Source organism: Labrus bergylta, chromosome 13, assembly GCF_963930695.1.
Source record: "Labrus bergylta chromosome 13, fLabBer1.1, whole genome shotgun sequence".
NCBI classification, from domain to species: domain Eukaryota; kingdom Metazoa; phylum Chordata; class Actinopteri; order Labriformes; family Labridae; genus Labrus; species Labrus bergylta.
This window is the reverse complement of record NC_089207.1, coordinates 25,469,263-25,488,591: the sequence shown is the minus strand read 5'-3', so window position 1 is coordinate 25,488,591 and position 19,329 is coordinate 25,469,263. Positions and strand designations below refer to the sequence as shown.

The following is a 19,329-nucleotide window of genomic DNA, read 5'->3' as shown; positions in this document are numbered from 1 at the left end:
TTAAAAATCGGAATTTATAAAATCACCTAATTTCACATTCATTATCCCTTCCTTTTTTCAACTTTTGCCAAAATTATTTTCAAGTATTATCTGTTACTTATGCATAATTATTGGAATACATGTATAGAAAAGCTAACAAGTTCTCATCCGATTTCTGAAAAAGGGGCTTTCAGAGGAGCACCTGAAGGCAGCACAAAAGTGACGTTCTTTTGATATTTTTCTCATACACAAGACCCCCCCCCCCCCCCAAAAAAAAAAACAACCCACGCTGTACTGCTTTAAGGTGTACATTTTTTTTTTCTTTAAGTGTCGTGAAGTGATTTTTCAGTAGTAATTGATATACAGAAGCATACTTCTCTAGAGCTCATTAAAATCGTTATTCCAATGTAAACCAACAGAAACAAATAAGGCAAATAATAGATCATTTAATATTACAAAGGTTTATTTTCACAGAAAAATATATTCAACAATGAACAAACAGTATCACACAATAGTTTTACAATAACAGATTTAACAGAACTAACAGTAGAAGAGCTCATGAAACAAGTCACACTCTCATCCTGAGAGTAAACAACAGGTAGAGTAGAAACTTTTTGTTCAGTCTTGTGGAGTGTGTTTGAATGCTGTATCATGTTCAGTCATCAGTCTTGGTAGTAAGTTTCAGATTTATTTTGTCTTAGACTTGAGGAAGGGTTTATGCAGCACGTCGTAGAGCCGCTTTGCCTGAAATAACAAAATGTCATCATTGTAATTTAAGAAATGTTCCCAACTTTCATTCATTTTAGTCACATTGCACATGTGCTGTTTTTTTTACTCACTTTTTGTGGTCCAAGGCCCGGACAGAGAACCAAGTCTTCTTTAGAAGCACTGATGATTCCTTCCACAGACTGTATAAAAAAAGACATTCATAATCTCAGATCAGTCCCTCTAATCATATTACTGCATTAAATCCAAGTATTATAACACAAATAATTTGGAGAGCACTATCAAATCAGCCTGTGAATGTGTCTTTGCATCTACACAGATAACAGTATAGCATCTATCTGAGGATACAATTTTGCTGAAGTAATACTCACTGAGAAAGTAGACAACAAGGTTATGGCATCAGTCTTGTTTATTGACTTCACAGTGGTCAGGCAATCTGTAACCTTGAAGCAAACTATTTCAATCAGGATGATACATTTTTGACAAATGCTATTATGAAAACAAACTATCACATTAAAAATAGCATTGAACCTCTAAATATTGATAAAAAAACAAGACATTTACACACCTTTGACAGATAGTCTTTCTCAACTTGCTCCTTCAATACGTCTGCTGGCTTCTTTTCATATGACTTGTATGTTTCCAGGTAACGCCCTGCCTCCTCTGGACTGTTAAACAAACAGAAAAGATTAGTTTAAAAATAGGTCATTTGATTTAAATTGTATGGTACCAGTCATTATATGATTCATTGTTTCCAGATCAACACAAAATATTAAATGAGCTTTATATGCATTAAAGTGTTTAAATGAGATGCTTAAAAGTATGAAAAGACATCAACTACTTATTAAAAATGCAATAAAATTTAAAAAAAAAACAGAACAAGTTTTGAGTTAAATAAATACAACATCCCCACCCATACTCAATATAATCCCACAGTACATACATACCTTAACCTTAAAGATACACTTAAATCTATCCATGTCTCCAACAGCCAGGATGGTGAGCATTTAAAAGTTACTCTGCTGTATTTCAGTGTCCAGTAACAAACGGTTCAGTTTTCTTAGGAATCTGTCGGAGTTCTCACCTCCAAGCCAAGATGAGAGTGCAGTCAGCCATGATGCAAATGCGAGCAAGCTCCTTCAACGCATGATGAGGATCTTTCTGAGACACAGAGAGAAAATCTACATTTATCTTTAAAGCTTCAAAACTGGAACACACGCTTCAGATTTGTTCCACAAAGAGATGTCCTGATTCTGAGTTTTTTTCCAACCAAAGTTCTTTTAATATAAACATACTGAATCACACTGCATCAAGTATTTGTGAAGTATGGCGTTTATATTCTCCAGCAAGCAGTACTGAGACTTTTCTCAAGCTGAACACTTCAGACTTGAAGTGCACCAGCCTTAGTGAAACTAATTACACTGAGGCAAGGTTATCAAATTAAAAGTTCTGCATGGATAGCATACACGACAGCTCCCCCTTAATGACTTAGTGCTCACAACGGGCTGCTTCATTTGGTTAAATATACCAATGCTCAAAAATAGCAACATCACCTATCTGAGCAGTGTTTCAGTTAACTAGCTGGTCTAAAAAGGTGTACAGGTATTTTATGTCTCTTTTTTGTTATCAACTTGCTTTATAAATGTATACATTTTTTAAAGTTGCAGCAGAGTAGGTTATACTAGTATGATAAAAATATATATTCAATTCAATTCAATTCAATTCAAAAAACTTTATTTGTCCCCGGGGGGCAATTGAAAGGCACACAGAGCAGTAAATTAACAACAGTGCAAGTAAACGAAACATTTTAACCTAAATAGAAAGTGTCAATTTAAATACAACTTAAAGCTTAAACTTTACTTAAAAATACTAAATATAAAAAGAGTAGATATAAGTGGACAGTGATCGGACTAACAGATGTAAACAGATGTAACCATAACTATGTGCAGTAGTGACCAGATGTAAACAGAACTATGTGCATATATATATACACAAAGCTTAACATATATATAGTTACTTACCACATCTACTTGTACTAGTAACACTCGCAGAGTGAAGGTCTGTCCAAGCTGTTTGAGACGGTCATGAACGTAGTTTGGATTCAGATTGTGATACCTTAGACTACAATCCAACAAACAGGAAACAGAATGAAACACAAAAGAAAAAGAGTGAATATTGCCACTTATGCACAGCAAATATTAACACATGAATTTTGTTTATAGAGAAAAAGTATCATTTAAAACCATATTTTGTTGGGAGAACTGCAAGTGCTCTATGTATCCATGCAAACAAACACTTTTGCATTCAGCATCACACACAACAGACCTGAGACACAAACTTCACCTGAGGAAAAGAGCGCAAGTTGTCAAGCCTAAAACGTAGTCTGGTGCAACATCTCCAAACTCCCAAGGAACACTCCTCACAAACTTCAGAATAGGATTTCCCCTCTGAAAAGGGAAAAATACAAAAATTCAGATATCACGTGTATCACTGTGCAAGCAATCTCACAAGTGGAAAAACACTGGCCCTATTACAAGCGTGTGAGGAAATATTTAAACTCTGTAAAGCTTCAGTGGGCCGGAATATATCGCTAAACTACTTTACTATATGTAATGTCACTCTGAATGGGCACAAGAAGGTAGAGAGATGGTTTTTGCATTAAAGGGGTTTCCTACATAAAACAATATCCTCTGTCACCTTAGAGACACATACCTGTCGAGGACTGACAATAATGCTGCTACCTGACCCCATTTGCTTTGGACCAGTGTTGAGGCATGGATCTGACCCTTGTAGGTTCCCTTCTCTTTGCTCTGTACCAGCCATCAGTGTCTCCTTAACTCCTTCAGACCCGCCTTCTGTCATTTTAGAAAGGTCCTGAACAGTGTCACATCCTCCTGAATCCTCTGTTTGCTTCAGATCGCTAACACTTTCTGTCCTGGACACTTTTGAGGAGCCCTCTGTCTGAGGAGGGGCAGCGACATTGCGTTTACTTTGGACGACATAGTCTGCATATGACAGGGGCTTGTCCACAGGCTCAGAAGAAGTACTTGCTGAAGTTGAAGCTGAAGCATGTTGTCCTCCTTTCAATGAAGACTGAAACTGCGGCTTTGGCTGAAATACAAATAAAATCACATGGAAATGCTGTGAGACTGAGAGTCGAAAATCACCAGATAAATCATGCAAAACAGACCTCACTATTCACCGGACTGTCGTGACTGTGTGTCTCGAAGTAAGCAGGTTATTTTCAAACTTGATTTGAAATTTTAGTTTGTGTAAATTCTATCAAAAATACCGACCGGTGTCCTTTCTTTGGTGAACGCTGAGTCGTCCAAGTTGATGTTAAATCTTTTCTTCATGTCTTTGTAATGACGAAGAGTTCCAAAATAAAAGCATGCCACTGACTTGTGAGAGTTTTGTAATGTCGCAATGTTTACTTTTGTGTACAACAATGCTTCTTCTTCTTTTTTTTTTTTCCAAATAAAATACTTCCGGTCCCGAATCCTTCTTCTACTCATCTTTCATGGGCATTACCGCCCCCTACCGTGTTAGGTGTTGAAGTGTTGAGCAGAGTTAATGTAACCCTCAGGTGGCACATAAAGCTACATTTTAGCTCCTCCTCCTCCACTATTTAATTTCTCTCTTTCTTTGCAGTGTTGACATTAACCAGTGTTGTTTTTTTTTTTTGTAGTTAGTGTTTTTTCTTTTCTTGTATGACCACCTCTTTTATTGTATTTAAGGAACATTTTTATTTTATAATATTACTTTTTAAATTCACAAACAGGTAATTTATATTTCCATGTGTTTTCACTGTTAATAAAAGGCATATCGATATATATCAAGTATCGCCATTCAGCTAAACAATATCGAGACATGAGTTTTGGTCCATATCGCCCAGCCCTAGTTTAGGATCGTTTGTGCATATCACATTCATTGTAGAGACATCTTGTCCCATGTGAGAACATGTAACAGGTAGGCTTAGCATCAACACTTGCAAAATGCATTTTTAGATGACTGACTCCATGAATGGTTTAGCTAGGGCCAGGACTGTAAATATTGAGGCTAGGGCAGTTAAGATCAAAGCTTTTTTTCAATTGTGATTTGATCAAACCATGTCTCTGGGCTAGAGTTCACAACAAAGAGACCTTAAAGACAAAAATGTATGTGTGCAAAATAGCCAACGTAGGCTATTTGGGGGATTCAAAACCGGTGTGTAATAAAAGTAGAATAGAATAGATGTTAATTGCCATTTGCACAGGTACAGGACAGTACAGGTACATTGGAATTCTTGTGCGTTTCTCCCTGAGTCAGCTTCTACAAAAAAGTTAAAATTATATATAAAATAGAATAGCATTATAAGAAAAAAAGAGTAGAAAAGTAAAAAAAAAAGTAAAAGTAAAAATAAATAAGTTGTAGTAACAGCTAAGTAATTTAAAATAAACTGTACAGAAGCTATACACTGTATTAAAGCAAATATATAATACAAAAAAAATAACAAAGGGGAACACTGTACAATGAAATGAAAATATAAATATGTTTTCTTGTCTCTAACTTTCTACATCTCTTATTGCACCTGAGGTTATTAGAATAAATAGTAAAATAAATAGACAATTGGCATTATTTACATTTATAAATATACTCTTGCTGTATGAGCCATTTGCTCTTCTCTCTCGTGTGAGGATTGTTACCTTGGAGTATGCAGTTGTCTAGGAGACGCTGACGCCGCCATTCAAACAGCGACGCATGGCATGCCGGGATGCCTTCCTCAATCATGGCGGATCGGGTAGCAGGCTAACGTGAGCGGTTAGCATATTGATCGACTGTTTCATTTAACGCATCGCAAAAATTGCAGCCATCTGGTATTTTCCACACACAGCTGAAGCCGCTGGAGAGGAACTGGGTAATTGCATGTTAAAGTACCGACTACAGTATTGAGCGAATGGAATTGCTTTGTTGTAAAAAATGAGTCTCTAGCAGACATGTCTTAGCAAACTTGATAGTTAAATCACTACGAGCATGCTAAGTTAGCTTAGCGCCGCTGTGCAGGCTGCAGACGGGCTGGGAGATGTTTGCCGCTCAGGCCTTAAAGGAAGCATGTTTGTGTTTAACAGCGTACACACTGTTCAACACTATAGACGTGTAAAGTTTAAGATTAATTTTAATGAATACAGTCGTACTTGTAAGTTAAACTGGGCTAACGCTGTATGCTTTGATGTGTTATTGAAGGTTTAATGTGAGCCATGCAGAGGCCCGGATGTGATTATCATTATCTAACGTGTCTGCTGCTGCAAACTTTTTGTGTGCGCGGTTTTGCTATTCTCCCTGCACATTTAGTTTACTTAAAGATAGTTGTTATTTAGTCAAACTGGCCACTGTGACTAACATTTTAAGGGATATTGAATTAAACGTTAACCAAAGTAACTTGGAAAATGAAACATCATGTTGACAACAATGATAGCTCACTTTAGCATCAGCTAACTGAAGCGCCAAAGAAGAATTAATCACCTCACCTTTATTTAATAAACGCTGTTTCTGAACATCAAAGTTGCATGTAACCCAATTTTATTATTCCGCATAAACACATTACTAGATTGTTATAAAAGGTTGCATCACCATTGCAAGCACACGAGCTTCTCACATGTTATTTAACCTCTTAAATGTATATTGTTTGGCTAATGCTGACTTTTAATGACAGTGAAAGTCCTCAAGCACAGGCTTTAGTTTCAATTTATTTATTTATTAAAGGTGAAGGCATATCCCTTAGAAACCTTATTTCTGCGTGGCACCACTTTGGCCGATTACAATGTTTTCAGCCCCAAACCCTCACCATACACATCAACATGTAAACATAGATCGACTTTACAGTAAACATACTGTCAGTCGAGCTCTTTGCTGTGAAATTCAAAAAGTACAGAGTAGCAACTTCTGTATGAAAACAAACTGAAAAGACTATCAAGGCACTTTGAAAGAGGAAGCAGTTTAATGGAGAACATTAAACTAACACATTTCTAAGATGTTACAACAGTCATTGCTTTGAACTGATTTTTAAAATGGACTATCTGAAGATGAAAATCCTGTAAGGTTTATACTTCCAGTCCTGCAGTGAGTTCAGTGAATAAATCTGTGGGCTTCTCCTTTTGTGCAGGATGTGATGTCTCCAAGTGGCGTCCTAACTTTTTGGCTCCATTCTGTCAGAAGCTTATACTCTAACTGAAGCACAACACGCACTGTGGTCTCTCTTCAGTGGCCAATATGACAGCCATCCTTACCGTATAGGACAAATACTCTAAGAAAGCTCATCTGTATCCCTCCCTACACCTTTTGGGGGAAATGTCAGGATCATATCGGAACAGCATGGCTATCCATTGCTTTGAGGCTGTAGTGCAAATGTATAAAATCTTTACTTCTTTCTGTTGTTGCTGCATTCATTTTTGCCTTGGTTAAAGTACTTTTGTTTTTCTTTGCCAGTGTTGAATACCGGAGCAGCACACCAGTGACTTTAAGAGGGCCGTTACAAAATCAGGGGCATAATGGAGTGTGCAGTGCAAATTCTCTCAGGTGAGTGATGGAAATGACACAACTTGGGATCTGTATTGTTTCCATTTGATCAATTTTTGATTTGTCTTTTACTTCTGTTTTCCTACATTAATACATTTTTAACAAAACTGTTAAGACCTTGTTGTCCAGAATTGATTACATAAATAAAACATGCATTTGGATTGACTTGTCCATTGAATGCCATTATTAAACAGTGTCCACTTTTATGGAACAGACACTACAGCATTATATTGAATGCCACTTTTTCATGATGGAAATAAATTTAAGTGCACTGCTATTCAAATAACCTATACACATTTACTTTATATGTTATGGTTACCGAATACTTGTGCAGTCTGAACATATGTTTGTCCTTTGTAGGTGAGGAAGAGGCCCCTGAGAAAGATGACATGAATGTGAAGGAAGGAAATGAGACGCCTCATAAGAAAAGCAAAAAACACAGAAAACACAAGAGCAAAAAGAAGAAGAAGAGGAAGAAAGGAGAGAAGGAAAGTAGTTCGGAATCTGGTGCCGAGTCGGATGTAGAGGCACAACCTCCACTGAAACCTGTCAGGACCACCAGAGCCAGGTCAGAGGAACCACAAGTTCGAATCATGTAGATTCAATTTCATACCAAAAAAATGCATTTTTGCTTAATTATCTAAGAAAAGCAAAGAATAAGCCTTAATGTAATTTGTGTAGTTTTATGGTTGGAAATATTGTTTTTTTATTTTCTTGTATTTGTAGTGCCAGACTGGCAGCAGCTACAGGACCTGGAGACAATGCTGGGCTGAAGGAGGATGGTAAAAGGGATGTCATTACAGGTAGGCTGAATACCCAAATACACACATTATTCAAGTTTTCATTACAAGTAAAGGCTTTCTGCGGATGTTTGCTGTGTTGAATTAAAAATGTCCTTTCTTGTCTTAGATCGTGGTGAAACAGAGGTAGATGCAAAATCCAAAAAACACAAAAGGCACGCTGCCAAAAAGAAGAAAAAGAAGAAGAAGAAGGATGAAAAACAGGAAAAGAAATCTCAGTCTCCTACCCCATCTGAAAGCAGCTCGGCTTCAGGTTCTGACTCAGAAGGTGAAGGAGGTAAAGGGGCCGTTGATGGAAAATTCTCTTCAGCTGCAGTAACTGACCTCCAAGAGCCTGTGTCCAAACTGCTTCCAAAAAGCAAACGAGGGGAGGAGAAGGGGGTTCCAATCCTCGTGCAGAAATCTGAATTGCTTGGAGTGAACCAAGAGGGGATTGTAGAAATGGATGCATCCCCCATTGGAGGGAAGGGGGGTCACACCGGTCAATTAGAAAAGGATATGAGGTTGCCCTCTGCAGGTCAGGATGACACAAAACTTGCAACAACAGATGGTTGCCATGCTGATGGTGCATTCAGCCATGCACAGGAACTCCCTGATATCATCCCTAAACAAGAAGGTGCTACCCCAAGAGATGACCCAGCCATAAAAGATCAGGCCAATGTAGTTCAGAGGGAAAAGGTCAAGGAATGTGATCCCCAAAGGTCACAATCTTCATCCCCCTCAAGAGTTCTAGACATTAAGAGGTCTAGCTCATGTCATAGTCGTTCACCAACACCTAGTCCCACTAGGCTGCAGTCTGCTACCCAAACAGCAGCAGGTATTGAAGAACGTTCAAGAACCCATTCCAGGTCAACCTCAAAGGGAAAGCTTTCAGCAACTCCTCTCAAGAATCGGCAGCAGTCCCGCTCACTGTCCCGTTCCCAATCCCCTAAATCTAGGAGGAAGTCTCTCTCCCTGTCGCCCAAGTCTCCCAAGAGAGCCACCTGTCAATCACGCTCCACGTCTCGATCCCTCACCCCCAAGAAGAAGGTGTCAAAGCCTCTAAGGAAGTCCAAGTCTCCTAAATGCCGTAGAAGCTCTTTGTCTGTTTCCCCAAAGCGACGCAGAAGTTCCCCATCTCCTAAAAGAAAACTGTCACGATCTCCTAAGCGTGGCGGGCGCAGGTCTCCCTCTCTATCTCGGTCTCCAAGGAGAAGTCGAAGGTCAGAGTCACGTCCCCGTGGAGGCGCAAGGCGCTCCAGGTCCCGCTCAATAAGACGAGGCGGTGCTGTTGGAAGGCGTTCACGGTCACGCTCTGACACTAGAATTCGTCGTTCCCACTCAAGAACAAGGCGCCCTGCTCGACGTTCTAGGACACGGTCACCAGCAAGGCGTTCAGGAGGCAGGCGCTCCAGAAGTCGGTCCTTGTCTCGGCGTAGGAGGTCACCTCCCCCCAGATCCAGACGCTCAGGCTCCAGGTCATTCCGCAGGAGCAGACGGACTCGATCACGTTCTGTCGTAGTCCTTAAACGAAACCGTCGCTCAAGGACCAGAACTCCTCGCAAACGGACCAAATCCAGAACCCCTCCTTCGAGAAGACGGTCTAAATCACCAGTAAGAAGGCGATCTCGTTCTCCTGTCAGGAGAAAGCGTTCTCCACCAAGGTCTGGCAAGCGCTCCAAATCCCGCTCATTGTCTCGAAGGCACAAGTCAAAGTCACTTTCACCACTACCTAGAAAGAGGAGGTCCAAATCTCCGAGGAAGAGTGGAAGAAGATCAAAGTCTAAATCCGTTTCTGCAGGCGTGCACAGATCTAAATCCAGGTCCGACTCAAGTGATAGGCAGTCTGACAGCTCTTCTCCAGCCAGATCTACATCTTCCTCTCCTGTTAAAGAGAATAAGCTCCCCTCTCCAATGGTAGACCAAACAGTTGGCGTGAAGGCAGCCGGAGAAACTGGGGGATTTTCAACAGGTCAGACCATTGACATTCAACTGTTTTTAATCTACTATTAACATTTTTTAAAATCTATATAACCTTGAAGATGTTTTCTAAAAATCTATTTGATAAGTAAACAAGTCAGTGTAACATTAAAACTTCAATACTTATATTGCCTTTTTGTCATTTAATACATACCTTGCAGGTGCGTGGAAACCCGTGTCCTCAGCAGCTTTCTCCAGCCCCCAGGCTGAGAGCACTTTGGAAAAGTTGCAGCCTCAGACGCTCTCTCCCAACCATGAAAAGACACTGAAAGAGTGTTCCAGCTTATCCAATGAACAAGATGTTTCCAGGTCAAGGTCTGGTTCAAGAGAGCCCGAGACTGGCCCAGATGGGTCCGATTGTTCGGAGGGCTCGGCTGAAGAAGAGGAGTCTTCCTCTCCAGTTAAAACAGCTTCCAAATGCCAGAGAAGCTCCTCAGGCTCAGCATCTCCAGGAGTGCAGAAGAAGCAGCTGTCACCAGTGGACCAGAGGAAACTTTCACGCTCCACTTCACCTCGGCGTTCAACATCCAAGTCTAAATCCAGGATAAAGCATTCTAGGTTAGTGTTTGTGTGTGTACCCAATCCTACACAAAGAATGAGTTTTCTATGGGTCCCAAAAGAGCACTTCATTAAGTAACTTTAAGTTATTCAATGTTAACAACTTAATGAAATGCTGACACCAGATGCATATTATCCAATTAATGTGTACTTAAACATTTCAGTATTTACCAGAGTTGTGCTTATTAACAGATCTTTATCTTTGTCATCTTGATTTGTCCTCAGGTCCAAGTCTCCAGTCAGAAAAAGAGAATCCGTATCTCCATCTGAGAGGAAGAAGCGACGATCTATATCCCGAAGTTCTGCACGGCGGCGAAGGTCCCGCTCTGCCACGCGGCGAAAGGGTTCAAACTCCAAGTCTAGAGCCAGAACCCGCCGATCCAAGTCGCCAGCCCGCAAGAGGCGCTCAAGAACTCGTTCACCCAACGCCCGCGGAAGGAGGAGGTCCAAGTCCACAGACAGAAGCAAGCGATCAAAGAGCCGCTCCCCAGGCCGAAGGAAAAGGTCTCGGTCAGGAGACAGAGGCAGGCGGTCAAGATCGCGTTCTACCGATCGCAGACGCAGGTCTAGGTCGAGGGGTCGAGGGAGACGCCCGGTATTTCGCAGTCGTTCATTTGATAGACGGGATAGGTGGAAAAGGGAACCAAGCCACTCTCCGGTGCTCATCCTCCGCAAACAGCGTCGCTCAGGGTCCCGGACAAGGCGCAGCGCAAGCAAGACTCCTCCACGGCTCACTGAACTGGGTAAAACATTTGATTACTTTTAAGTTCTAATCTCCCAACACTTAAAACTGTGATGTTACATAAATGCTAAATTGATGAATGATCTGCTTTTACATTTTTTTTAAATCTTGTTACTGTCTATATTGCTAGTATGCCCGATTCTGCTTCTCCTCATCTCTCCTATTAATTTAGTTTTGCATCCCCCCCCTGACTGTCTGTGTCCTCTGCCCTCTTTTTCTTTAGACAAGGATCAGCTGCTGGAGATAGCCAAAGCAAATGCTGCTGCCATGTGTGCTAAGGCAGGGGTGCCCATTCCCGAGAGTCTTCGTCCGAAAGCCATCCTCCAGCTCCCTTTACCCACTCCATCTCCTGCCCCCCTCTCCTTACCCCTGCCCTTACCTCTCCCAATGGGCATGGGGATGCCCAACATGCCGAATATGCCCAACATGGGTCCAATGGGTCTGCCCAATATGGGAATGCCCAATATGTCCAACATCACCATGAGTGCTGCTATGGCAAGCATGACAGCAGCTACAATGACGGCTGCATTGACCAACATGGGGGCCCTGGCTGCCATGCCTCCTCTAGCCCCACTTCCTACCATCACCAACAAGCCTCCCCCAAGCCTTGCCCCCCCAGCACCAACCCTTAACCTGGACCACATCGAGGAAGCCAAGAGGAAGGTTACTCACCAAGCTAACATACACACCATCAAGGAGCTAACTGAGGTAAATTTAGGGATGAGTTGATAAGGGTACTCTCTTCATAGAACCATTGTTGAATTGAATGACATGATGTGTATTTTTGTTGCTTATGCTAACTGTGCCAACTCAATGTCTGTGGTTTTTTTCTCTGTTTTGTAGAAGTGCAAGATGATTGCAAATAGCAAGGAGGAGATGGCCATTGCTAAACCCCACGTCTCAGATGATGAAAGCTAAGACCTTAAAGCTCTCACGGTAATCAAGGATTTTCAGTTGTTCTCCTTGTCTTCATAATACTATTTTATTACTTTAACTTTTTTGTATTTGGGGCTTTGTTGTTTTAATCATTGAGTTAAAATATTCTTCCTCTCCATTTGGCCTAGCACTCCCACTGTTTTTTTTGATTATCCATTTTTCTCCCCAACACTCTCCATCATTTCGGATTAATTAAGCCATTAATCAGTGACTTGTTAGAATACAATCAACCAGTTCACTGTTAGAAAGGTTGTTGTTTTTTCTATTCCAATTTTCTCATGCATTTTCATCAGTTTAATGACCCACACCAACGCTGCAACCTGCTGCTCAATTTACAAGAAGACAGACATAAAATATTAACTCAAAGCTTTATGTCCAGGAAGTTCTCTGGTCCCACATTACAATGATAGCAAGCATGTCAGTGTGAATTTTATTAAACCTCCACTCATTCAGTATATTTGATAAGTTAAATCTGGCAGACATTAACGGACAAAAGCCAAACCGGCTTTTTAGCATAGCGAGGGAAGATCTTTGTGCTAGTTCTTGCCAATATATAAATTAATCAAAAAGAGAGAAAACAATTTTTTTTAAAGTATTCACGTAATCTTTCCTTTCTTCCTGTGAAAACATACGATGCTTTATAGGTGGACCTTCCTTCCCAGAGTTCCCATGGCAGCCAGATGAGATGACTGAGCCGCATAAATCGCCAAGAAGTTCACCCAAGTTGTCACATTTAAAATGTAGGAGCACCCATACCAGCCACTGCCCCTCTAAGCTCCCCAGTGTGTTTCTGTTTGTGTGAGAAAGAAACAGTCACCCATGAAACCACTGACGAACTGGACACGTGTGTACAGTTGTCTGACTGTACGTCATGAATAGTGAGCGAAGAAGTGTGTGTGTGTGAATGTTGAATGAGTGTGTATACATAGTGACTTTCACCTAAAACTCCTCAATGTTCCTGCTCATTTAAGCAGACACTGTTGTAATGACTGAAGAGGAAACAAACCAAACTAACAAGTGGCGCAAGTTTTTTTTGTAAAAGATTAGTTTCTCTAAGTTTGTTTAACTTCAACTCTCCCTCTCTTAAAGGACTGTGTTAAGTGGAGAATGTCTCCCTGTTCTGCTGTATCCCCTCAGTTCAATTTATTCCCTAGTTTTATAAACAAATAATGCAACGTTTTGCTAGATCCTCACATGTGATTTGTTTTCTCCGTCCTGGAGCTGCAGTTCAAGGTTGTGACCACAAGTGGTAAATCTTAGAACAGGGTGACGGATTAGGAGTTAAGAAAGGAACTGAATTTATTGGCTAAAAGAAAAAGAGAATCACTTTTATTCACAAAATATCATTCATTCGGTAAGTACAGCCCTGGGTGTGATTTTCTCCCCCTCTCTTTTAATAACACAGGCTCATCAACGAATAAACTGGAGTTTGATTTGATTAATTGGGTTACTTTTCCAAATTGGAAACATGTTTGCTGTTGATTGAAATGGACATCTCACCAGCCTCGGTTTTTAAAATCTATCTTCACATGCAGTGTTTTTTCTATTAAAAAAATAAAACAAATCCACACATTGTGAAAACAAAAAAACAAATACAAAACTTGCTGCTTATTGTCACGATGGAATTTTACAACAAATCTGTGCAAACATGTTAAAGGATGGCCTCTAGGTTTGAAGGAAAGCTGTTTTTTTCCCGTCTCGGAGGATCCTTGATATTTAAAGTTTGCCAGCAGAACAGAACCTTCCATACTCGATAAATCCACATTTGCGATTAATCAGTGGACTGGATCTTCAACAACTGACTAAAGCTAATTTTCCTGCTAAGATTTAGGAGGAAGAAATGCAACTTTTCTTAAATGTCTACCTTTAAATTGAGGTCACAGTTCCTTAAATGGAATGTGTGATTGAACCCTTTAAAAGCAACCAACATTTTTAAATAGTCTTGGCTTTTGCCTTTCTTTTTTGCTGTTTTGCATAATTAAATATAACTTTTTTTTTCTTTGGAGGCCCTCATGCCACCATGTACCTTCAGATGGTGCTTAATGACTTTGAGTGATTAGTTAATGTAAGAAGTTTAATATTTTCCTTGTGTGCCATTGATTTTTTGTGTATTAGACAATCAGGGTCTGTGTCTCGAGAAGCTTTTTTAAAATTTGTTGGATAAACAGCTATTCCCTTAGGATATCTGAATATGTTGCAGGAGCATATTAGAGAGACAAATAGAGAATTGTTCTGGTTCACTAAATGTGTAACTAAACAATGTCAAACCCAACAAGTCTTCTTTGATTTAAACTCCACACTTAGGTAAATCTTTGGTTTCTTAGCATTGACAGGTTTAAGCCGGATACTTTCCCACTATATAGGAAAGATCAAGGATGAAATCGGAGCTTTTTGGAAAACTAGCCGTGAAGAGTTGCTATTTTTGTTTTTTCCTGGATCAACCCCTCTATGTTGACCCCCTCACACCCAGGGCTGTGCAACTGTGGGAGAAATCTGTAAGGTTTTATCAAATTGTAACCATACTGACTTGGTTCCATACCGGTAAGTCTTGGAACTGTTAATTGATCCCCTGACATGGTCTTTAGCTATTTTAACGACAGAAAAACAAGACATTTTAGGATCTGTTGTTTTGGTAATTTGAGTATGACATCGCTTGCTTTGTACATAAATGTGTTGATGATTATTAAACCTCAATGATCTGTATGTTTTTGTGTCCTGTGCTATGTTCACTGTGGCTCGTTAACATTTGTACTTAAAAAGGTGAAATAGGAAGGTTTCATTTTCATTTAGGCCTCCGTATGATGTTTGAATTGAACACGGTATGCTCCAGTCATAGATACATGTTGTTCATCTGACTTAAATAATACTGTCCTTTCAGTCTATCTTCAGCCTTCAGTTCATCCAATTGATTGGAAATACTGTTATGGAAGTAATAGGACCCCTGACATGCATTGAATTAATGATGTGACATGATCTCAATTTATGGAATGACAAATGCTTAGATTATCTATGGAAACTATATATTTCCTATATATAGAACCTTTTACAACTGAATACAAAAAGCTGCATCTCACTTTTGGCATGAGTGCTAGATCTATTACTTAAAATCAGATTATTTGAATCGGTGACTTAATATATTGTTGTCAGACATGAGCAGAATATTTTAAAGCCAAAATGTGAATCACAAACTGCATCCTGTTTGTGCATTTCTAGCAGAGAGCAAGATCTTTACAAATAACAACAAAGGAAAGCAGAGAGATTTAGTTATGTTTGATGAAGTTAGTCTTTGATGTGGATTATCATCGACCCATTAAATTATCAAATCTGATGCTTTGACCTATCGAGCAGAAGATATCAGAATCTAGATTTGATACTATTTGACACTGCACATGTTCCTGTATTCAAACTGATCCTGCGATGTCAGGTATGAAGGGGGTCACAGAATAAATGTCAGGTGAAGTGACATTAAAACTTAACAGAGATTCAGCCCCAAAACAAAACCAGACTACACAACTAATCAATTTCTAAACTTTGTATACACTGTATAAATGAACATATGAGTATATGAAGTGGACTGGTGCCAGCATGTCATTTCTTGTGTTTTTGGACAATTAAAATCACCTTTCAGCAAATATCTTAGGCCGAAAGAACTGTAGTTATGAAACCATCCTACAAGTGGTGCACTTTCTCTTTAAATATTTTTTGCTTTCATTGTGGACTCTGTTTAAAACCTATGAGTACAAAAATGTCCCTTAACACTTCAACATGAAGCTCTAATAGACTATGTAGTTACTGGTACAGAATACATTAACTAAAACTTCTTTGACACACTTATTTTACTTTGATAAACTTTGTGTAATTCAGATGTTGAGTACAAAGGAATGACCCAGGGAACAAGAACGCTTCAAGGACTGTAATCTTTGGATGTGCCTATTCAATTGAAAAATGGGTTTCAATCTTTGGAATAAAATGTTGTGCCTTTGTTTTCATCACAGTGATTAAAATACAAACCACCATAGCTATACCTCAGATGAGAATCATAATAATTCAAACATACAAAATGTCTCTGGACTTTTGAGTGTGCCAAAGATCCTTTTTTACTCCAAGTGCTGTTTGTCTCTTACTAAATATTTGACTTCTTACTCTGTTAGGAGTATTTCTTTTATGGTTGATGGCAGATTCAAATTTATTCTGCTGTTGTATCTGCATAAAATAGGTTTAAGCAGGTATTTTGCATGATGTTTGTCATAAAGTGACATTTGGAGACCATGTCACTATATGTTCTGTAAGCCTGTTGTTGAAATGGAGTCAAGAGCAGCCAATTAAAATGCATTCACACACTTTTTCTTCCTTCAGTATTTTCTAAGATTAATATCTATTCATATATTCTACAAAAAAAAAAACACACAGCAGAATCTGTACAAGTAGGACCAGTTTTTTGTATCAGAAGTTTCCTGGTTTCTATTTGTAGCCCCAGGAGTATCGTTAATCAGCATTTCTGAGGGCACTGGCTCCAAGCAGGGAAACAGTTGGTGTGGAAAGCAAAGGGGGAAGGGTGCAGTATGCTGTAATAAAATCCTGTAATCTACAGGCAGTCCTTTAATGATAATTGAGCTATTAATGAATCCATACAAACCAACGTGTGTGCAAGCACAGCCAATAATCCGCTTCTTAGATGTTCACATCACCAGCTCCGCCCATGCTTCTAAAGATGTTAGACCTACCTTCCCAACAAGATAAAAACAAATGTATTACAGCAAACATAACAACAATGAATGAAATACAGTGGCTTCCTCTTTTTGAAAAAAAAAAAGATAATTCTGTAAATATATCAGTTGAATCAGTTTAATTTGTTTTTCTCACAATTTCTTTATAGTTGTTAAGTTTAGTCAGCAATGCAATTGAACATAATGAAGTACAGGGTTTTTTATATATACAATATAAAGAAACAAACATGTTATATTCAACCCCTCACCCACCCACAAACATCCCTTCTTCTCTCTAAAAATCACTCTTGCACTTAAAGTCCATAAATGTGAAAGATTATTTCCAAGATAATGGTGCCTCTTATACAATGAAAATGAAAATTAAAAAAACATACATACAGTATGTTGTGCCTATTCATGTATATCTACACTCACACATACACACTCACACATACACATATATATCTACACTCACATATACACATATGTACATACACAAACCAGAAGTTACATATTTCCATATCCTGCCTTCATCAACTTCTGGGGTTTACCACTATTATTATTCTGCAAATACCTAACCTGAGTCTTCCTCAAGTAGAAGCACTCCAATGTCTCTACATGTCATGAATAGAATCAATTGAATTTACAGTAAACTTGGTGTCTCTCACTTTATTTTCCATCGGCCGGCCATGCCATCAACCAAGTGAATATATAGGGAACAGGATGCTTTAAGTGAGGAATGAGGAAAAGTCTGCTTATCAAAAGAAGTCAGACTGCTCCTGCCCTGGCAAAGAAAGTACATTTCTGTGCCCCTTTCCTGACTCCTCTTTCCTGCATATTACATTTTGTCCAGAACAAAAAAAAAACACGACACATGTCTAAATTAGGAGAGCCACTGTTTTAATTCCCTTTTACTTTCCAATTTTGCTTTCTTAATTACAATGTGTGGATAAGGTTTAGTAATCTGCATTAACTGCACTCTCTGAGAGAGTGAATCTCTGAGATATTCTCGACCAATTACAGTCATTTAGTTTGTGGACTGTAATTACATTAATCAGTAATTACGGTTACGGGCCTTGCTGTCAGTGTCTGCATGTGGGCTTGTTTATGCACGGCAGGCAAATTTACATGTATTCGTATGTGGGCTGCATACTGAGCAGCTAGTGAGTCATTGGATTTTGCAGATCAATGGCTGTGGTCGATGGATGGCTGAGTGCTTTGCAATGACCACCCAGTCCAAGCACTCTGTCAGGCCGCCAGGAAAAGAGGTCACATACTCAAAATTTCCTCTATCTCCTCCTCGCAATAGATTTCAAGAATACAGTTTTCTCTCACTGCATTTTTGCATACTCCACACACACACACACACACACACACACACACACACACACACACACACACACACACACACACACACACACACACACACGCACACAGACACAGACACAGACACAGACACAGACACAGGATAAGCCGATGGATTCAGGCCGTGGTGGAGTTCTGGATCAGAGTGGAACTTGTTTCAGTACAATGCGAGGCAGACTAACGAAGACAACAGAGACAGGAAAGAGAAAAGGAGAAAAGAGGATTTGAGAGGTTCGACGAGATGAAAGCTGACGAGAGGGAAAAAAGAAAAAAGAGAGAAAGGGAGGGAAAACTGACAAAAGAGAAAATAAGATGCTGAATTTTATGGAGGAGGATATGGAGCACTGCGTACAGGAGCAAGGGAGCTGTGTCTGGGACTGTGAAAGTGCATGTACTGGTCAGAGGAGTACAATAAAGGTTGTGACTTTGACTGTGCTTGTCGGTTTATTGTACTGTCAAAACTGTGTGTGTGCACATTTCAGTTCAAGTGTGTGTCACAGTGTCCTTGACGGGGCAGAATCCTGCCAAACCAAAATGTTCTAAAAGCAGAAGAGTCTGCTGCAAAAGAAAACCCTGTGCAAACATGTACATGTGCATAACTAATGACACACATGTTGCATGCGGTCATACATAATTCACAAGAGCACTGAGAGGGAGCAACTATAGATTTATTAACGGATGAGTGAAGTCAATTCACTTGAAACATTTATGCAATCTGGAAAGCAAAAATGCAATTTTAAAATGTGCTTTTCAATTTCCTTTTCAGATTGAAAATTTAAATATGTATTAGTTTTCATATATGCTAAGAATATTAAAATGTTAAGAAGGAGCCCTTTAGTGGCTTCTTCATATCAATAAACTTAAAAAGAAAGCTCAACCGCAATAGAAGAGGTGCAAAAACTAACCCACGACATCTGACAACTTGTGACACACATATAAAGTTATACAAAGTAAATGGATCATTTAGGCTATAGGCGAGGTCCTGTGTGGATCAAGGATGGGA

At 39.5% G+C, this 19,329-nt stretch overlaps 2 protein-coding genes across 3 annotated transcripts; one reads left to right on the top strand and one right to left on the bottom strand.

Moving 5' to 3' along the window:
• Window positions 1-421: 421 nt before the first annotated feature.
• ercc1 (excision repair cross-complementation group 1) lies at window positions 422-4,197 on the bottom strand. 2 transcript variants are annotated; one of them, XM_065962539.1, is made up of 9 exons: window positions 4,002-4,195; window positions 3,418-3,816; window positions 3,049-3,152; window positions 2,727-2,826; window positions 1,790-1,866; window positions 1,274-1,373; window positions 1,077-1,148; window positions 819-887; window positions 422-723 (listed from the first exon to the last, which is right to left on the bottom strand). In XM_065962539.1, exons 1-9 carry the CDS (start codon window positions 4,059-4,061, stop codon window positions 667-669), a joined length of 1,038 nt encoding a protein of 345 aa, XP_065818611.1. In that variant the 5' UTR covers window positions 4,062-4,195; the 3' UTR covers window positions 422-666. The 2 variants fall into 2 exon arrangements, 1 of the variants encoding a protein (XP_065818611.1); XR_010667678.1 differs by having other exon boundaries at window positions 653-723; window positions 1,077-1,159; window positions 4,002-4,197.
• A 1,246-nt stretch (window positions 4,198-5,443) lies between these two features.
• Window positions 5,444-14,958, top strand: sona (SON DNA and RNA binding protein a). The gene is made up of 10 exons (XM_020635659.3): window positions 5,444-5,602; window positions 7,171-7,260; window positions 7,621-7,828; window positions 7,987-8,063; window positions 8,170-10,011; window positions 10,181-10,577; window positions 10,803-11,320; window positions 11,543-12,027; window positions 12,163-12,255; window positions 12,900-14,958. The coding sequence occupies exons 2-9, from the start codon at window positions 7,233-7,235 to the stop codon at window positions 12,235-12,237; spliced, it is 3,630 nt and encodes a 1,209-aa protein (XP_020491315.1). The 5' UTR covers window positions 5,444-5,602; window positions 7,171-7,232; the 3' UTR covers window positions 12,238-12,255; window positions 12,900-14,958.
• The last annotated feature ends 4,371 nt before the right edge of the window (window positions 14,959-19,329 follow it).